Source organism: Gadus morhua, chromosome 17 (genome assembly GCF_902167405.1).
Source record: "Gadus morhua chromosome 17, gadMor3.0, whole genome shotgun sequence".
Taxonomy (NCBI): domain Eukaryota; kingdom Metazoa; phylum Chordata; class Actinopteri; order Gadiformes; family Gadidae; genus Gadus; species Gadus morhua.
Genome location: NC_044064.1, coordinates 15,848,824 through 15,854,944, shown reverse-complemented (window position 1 = coordinate 15,854,944; position 6,121 = coordinate 15,848,824). Strand labels below are relative to the sequence as shown.

General features: G+C 42.3%; 1 protein-coding gene across 2 annotated transcripts in view; it reads right to left on the bottom strand.

The window, feature by feature from the left end:
* rin1b (Ras and Rab interactor 1b) overlaps positions 1–4,666 on the bottom strand; it is a 28,344-nt gene extending 23,678 nt beyond the window's left edge. The window contains exon 1 of one of the 2 annotated variants that reach the window (XM_030338833.1): positions 4,361–4,666. Coding sequence is in view for 1 of the 2 variants with exons in the window: in XM_030338831.1 (XP_030194691.1) it covers positions 3,967–3,971 (5 nt within the window). In the remaining variant the exon portion in view is untranslated. Of the gene's footprint in view, positions 1–3,966; positions 4,144–4,360 lie in introns of those variants that run through there. The other variant, XM_030338831.1, reaches the window with a different exon arrangement.
* Between the last annotated feature and the right edge of the window lie 1,455 nt (positions 4,667–6,121).

Sequence of the window (6,121 nt, the reverse complement as noted above, 5' to 3'; positions counted from 1 at the left end):
AGAACCTCAACCTTGTGTGTGTGTGTGTGTGTGTGTGTGTGTGTGTGTGTGTGTGTGTATGTGTATGTGTGTATGTGTGTGTGTGTGTGTGTGTGTGTGTGTGTGTGTGTGTGTGTGTGTGTGTGTGTGTGTGTGTGTGTGTGTGTTTGGTGTGTGTGTGTGTGTGTGCGTGCGTGCGTGTGTGTGTGTGAGTGTCTGGGACCAGTAGTACCCCGTTTGGACCGACCTGAGTCAGCGAGTGACTCACAACAATAATGATGGGTAACTTGTCATGAGGAGGAGCACTCCAAGTGCACATTTGTTTTAGGAAAAGAAGAGCGTTCGATTAGATAATATCAGAGGGTTTTGACGAGCGAGAGTGACTAACGGTTATCTCTTGAAAAGTACTTTGTTCCCAAGTGGAGAGCCTGATGGAAAAGTGGGCTAACAATGATAATATAAAGATATCTATGAAAAATATTCTAGCTTCAGTGCGGGGAATTCGACCACATATATCATTCAGCAGAATCGGCGTGTATCCTGCTGAATTTCTTTCTTAGAGTAGACTTACTTTACAAACTTTATTGATATTGAATGACAAGGCAGTCTGACATTTTCAGGCTACTTGCGTGTTCCCGCCTCAGGACAAGAGCCTATGTGACAATCAGCCCGGCCATTAAGATATATATAGCTGTACATTCATAGCTGCTTCAGGCTAATATTCTCAACACATGATTGCTAAATACTGCAAGTTTTCCTATTCAAAAGGAGTCACCTTTTAAATCGAACATATATATATATAAAACATAGATAAGTAATGGCTGCTCCTAATGAGAGCTACAATAAGTTGGTTTTTGGTAGTAGGATTGAAAATTATTTCGTTATTCGTTAATTCTATTTTGAGTTACAGCAAAGTTAACCCTGGAGAAAATACAACATATGCTCTCAATTCAATGTCAACTCCTAAAATTCATAAAGAGTCATGATCCCATTATCCTATTACTGGGTAATACAATTACTGATAATAGTTAAAATTCAGACATTCAGATAGTCATTTGGCGTATCGTGAGAATGTAAACTCTTTAACAAATATTTTTTTATTGTGTCACATCATTCGACAGGTGTGTCTTTTTCGTAATGCTGATCCCCGAGTCATTCAAAAGCAGGATATGTTCTGAAGTACATATCCTTTTGCTGTCTATCCTGCTAGATTCAGCCGGGTACATCAAAGACTTTTCTGGTGACAATTCCCATGATGCATTGCTCTTTCAGCCAAGATCCTGAGCAAGGCCAAGAACCAAACAATTTCATAAACTTAACCACCTGACCACATCCTAAAACATCTCTGACTTCATACATATGTCTGTCCATCTCTGAGCTCATACTACACTTAACCTTCTCTGACCTCATATTATACTTAATTATCTGACCTCATACTATACTTAATCATCTCTGACCTCATACTGAACTTAACCATCTCTGACCTCATACTGTACTTAACCATCTCTGACCTCATACTACACTTAACCATCTCTGACCTCATACTATACTTAATCATCTGACCTCATACTATACTTAACCATCTCTGACCTCATACTACACTTAACCATCTCTGACCTCATACTATACTTAACCATCTTTGACCTCATACTGAACTTAACCATCTCTGACCTCATACTATACTTAACCATCGCTGACCTCATACTACACTTAACCATCTCTGACCTCATACTATACTTAATCATCTGACCTCATACTATACTTAACCATCTCTGACCTCATACTACACTTAACCATCTCTGACCTCATACTATACTTAACCATCTTTGACCTCATACTGAACTTAACCATCTCTGACCTCATACTACACTTAACCATCTCTGACCTCATACTATACTTAATCATCTGACCTCATACTACACTTAACCATCTCTGACCTCATACTATACTTAACCATCTTTGACCTCATACTGAACTTAACCATCTCTGACCTCATACTATACTTAACCATCGCTGACCTCATACTACACTTAACCTTCTTTGATCTCACACTTTAATCATCTCTGACCTCATACTACACTTAACCATCTCTGATCTCATACTACACTTAACCATCTCTGACCTCATACTGAACTTAACCATTTCTGCCCTCATACTATACTTCAGTGTTTCCCTCAGCACTGTATGGTTATGGATAAATAATGCATTGGTAATACTGTTCACACGATAGTCATGCCATAAAGCTTTTTGAATGGAATTGAAACGGCGGCGGCACCCCCCGAGCCACCCTTGACTTAGTAATTTCCTTGGGGAAACACTTAACAATCTCTGACCTCATACTGCACTTAACCATCTCTGACGTGACCTCATACTACACTTAAATATCTTTGACCTCTACATTCACTTGACCTATACACCCATCCTTGGTGGGTGTACATCCTCGAAATAACACAATTTCTAATGCATTGTGAAAATGTTCTAGAACGAGCCAGAGTAGTCCATCTAGCTGCGGCTTCCATGTCCCCTCTTGATTCCAGAATGGGACTGAGATGGGTGATTGAAGAAGTCACCGGGACAGGTATCTGGTCTCTGTGGGTCTGCACCCGGGAGCTGGTCTCCTGGACTCTAGCGCGTCCCATCTCTGTACAGGAGCGTCATAGTGGGGGTGTCGTGTGATCACACTCCTACTCAACACACAGCCCGATGCTCCCCCCCCCCCCAGTTCTCACACACACACACACACACACACACACACACACACACACACACACACACACACACACACACACACACACACACACACACACACACACACACATAAACGCATGCACAAACACACAGACACACATTACAACACACAATTGCCCACACACATACAGTTCACCTAATGCGTGAGGACACACACACATGGTTTAATGAATGCATACTGTATATGTAAAAGGGAAGCACCCACACACATAGAAACACATATATATCAACATACACACCACACACAAACACACACACACAACCATACATAAATACAAAATCACACATTTTGTCGTGCTACCGTCAAAATTAACATATCATCCCACCTCCCACATTTGCAGACTTTATTTGTGTGCTACAGCTGTTGAATATATCGGTCTCTATCGGACCCCTAGAGAATAAGTAGGTGATAATATGATTAAATACAAGGCAACAAATAATAAAGTCTTTGTCCATCTCTCGCTCTCTGGTCAGAACATCTCTCTCTCTCTCTCTCTCTCTCTCTCTCTCTCTCTCTCTCTCTCTCTCTCTCTCTCTCTCTCTCTCTCTCTCTCTCTCTCTCTCTCTCTCTCTCTCTCTCTCTCTCTCTCTCTCTCTCTCTCTCTCTCTCTCTCTCTCTCTCTCTCTCTCTCTCTCTCTCTCTCTCTCTCTCTCTCTCTCTCTCTCTCTCTCTCTCTCTCTCTCTCTCTCTCTCTCTCTCTCTCTCTCTCTCTCTCTCTCACGAAAATACGGGGGTGGAATTATCACATGTACTCCAACGCAGGCAGGATGGGTTCTTTACGTACCAAGTTACGTAACAACCCACTGGGTGAGATACATTCTCTATACCCTGTGTCGGGAAACTGAGCCGCTCACCTTGTTGAAGAGGCTAATTTGGCTAATGAGACGTTATGCCGGGGAAACGCTGAAAAAGCTAAATGATCTAGAAACTCGCGGTTGAGTCTTACATAAGTAAGATTGACGTTGTGACGGAAGGCTTACTTTTATGAACATAATTACAATGTGACAATTATAACAAAAATCAACATTCACAAAAACAAAGCCTAGCTACAACGCTTTATGGGGAATATCGCTATTCACTCCCCCTGTCAGCTGCTAACCAATTAGCCACACATGCATCCATTACCGCCAAACTTTTTTCTCACCACCTCCGCCCGCCCCCACCCACCCTCTAAATAATTAATTAGTGAATTAATTGAATTTTGCATTGACCAAATTCCATAACTCAGATATCCTTACCACATTATCAAAGTTGCAGTCACGTTACATGTGGATACATCTGTGAATCAGTCAACGGTCGGAACTACTCATTAAGGCGGAAAAGGTAGGCTTCGCTTCAACCCAAGAGGATGTTGTTTACGTCACTGGGCGCCACTGACCGCATGTCCAATCATAACAAACACCAACGCGCGTGAACTTGAGCTCTTCAAAGTGGTGCAAAGAATACATGGATACGCCCCCGCGCGTGCGCCGGCTCTTAGATACATGACTAATGACCAGTCAGTCATGTGTCTATAATCAGTCATGGATCTATACTGTATCCGTCTTTCTTAAATAACAATGCTCTCTTTAAATGCAACTTCCACATCACTTTAACTTAAATAACAAAATGACAATAACTTTGAACACCTACCTTGTGAAGGTGAATACAGGTAACGGGTCCGAGCAACGAAGCGTCGGGCGACACTCTGACTCAAACAACCAGCCTCAGCAAGAAAGCAGCATAGGAACGCTTTGGAGGCACGCCTGGCTGCAAGTCTCTCGCCGGGAGAATGTTCTTGTCAAGAATGCGCAGAGCAGTGTGACAACGGCACTGGAAGAGCGCATTTCAAATTTTGAGCATCTGAAGCCACTAGTCACACAGCAACACCGCGCGTGGTGTTCTCAACCCCCAACTACCCCCACAAAGTCCGCGGACAACTCCCTCCAATCTGTCTTCCACTGCGTACAACGCTGAAACATCTGCATGCGACACACACACACCCTACACATACACACACACACACACACACACAGACGTAAACACACGTACACGCACACGCACACACACACACACACACACACACACACACACACACACACACACACACACACACACACACACACACACGCACATACACGCACACACACACACACACACACACACACACACACGCACATGCACACACACGAACATGCACACACACACGCACACAAAGACACTTGAATTTTTTGTACAATCCTTTACCAAGAAAATTTCATATTCATTGGTCTTGTTGTTGATGTTGTCATGTGATGCATGGTTTTAATACTTAATTCATACATTAGGCTATTTTAATTTCGGGTTGGTCATGTTTTGGTATATTTGTTGTAAAAAAATAAATATCTGGAATAAACAATATTTTTCTATGATACATCAACGGAGGCTGTAGGCCTACTGTCATTGGCTGAAAGCCTCCGAATTGAACATAAAGGCAAACAATAGACAAGAACAAAAATTGTAAAAGGGTAATTGCCTAGGTACTGATTGAGGCCTACCTATTATGGATCCTGCCAGCTTCAAGTTGTTACCGCATATATCCGCTTGATGGCGCTGCTTGCGATCGTTATCATTAAGTATCTGAGAAGGTGTCCTGGTACGGTAGATGGCAGTGTGTCCTCAATCACGATACAATGATAATGACTGCATGAAATGTCATATTGCATAAATTTCCATCAAGCAGGAGCATCAACCTCCTCTTAAAATGGTAAATTCCAAACCACTCTTATTCGCAACGTTTATTTGTACGCGTTAAGATGTAAGATGACATGAACTAACTACAGTAGCCTATCCACTTCTTTTCATAAAAAAGTTGTTAAAAAAAATCCAATAGTCAGGCTGGGAGCTGTTGGTGACACTTGTACCTCAGTAGGCCTACTTAAAAAAATAACACAATAACTATCCAATATCCATATGCTCTTGTGTTCTAATCGGATGGTGACTGACAAAATGTCATTCTGTCACGGCAGCCGTCCATGTACAGTAGGCAATATTAGACAGGGGCGTTGGAAGCGATTTAGGACATTTGGGGCTCCCCCCCCAACCCCTTGAGCAAGTATAAAGATGTTGAGCCATGAGGGAGACTGCCCGCAAGCCCACATCCTAGATGCAGCAGAACCCTCAACAGAAGGACTCAAAACAGCAGGATTGCTGTTGGTGCTAATAGCGTTCTCCGGTTGGTAACCACCACTGTAATGTCACTGATCAACTTTAGGGGGCAGTCGTGTATAGGTGTTTACCAAATAAGTAGAAAGGAGCTATTTTGTTGGAGACGCGATTGTTCTACCTCCATACACAGTGTTCCATCCAATAAACAAAAGTATTGCCTTTATTTGTATTATTGTAATCCTAGAAATAAGGAAATGTCTTTTTGTA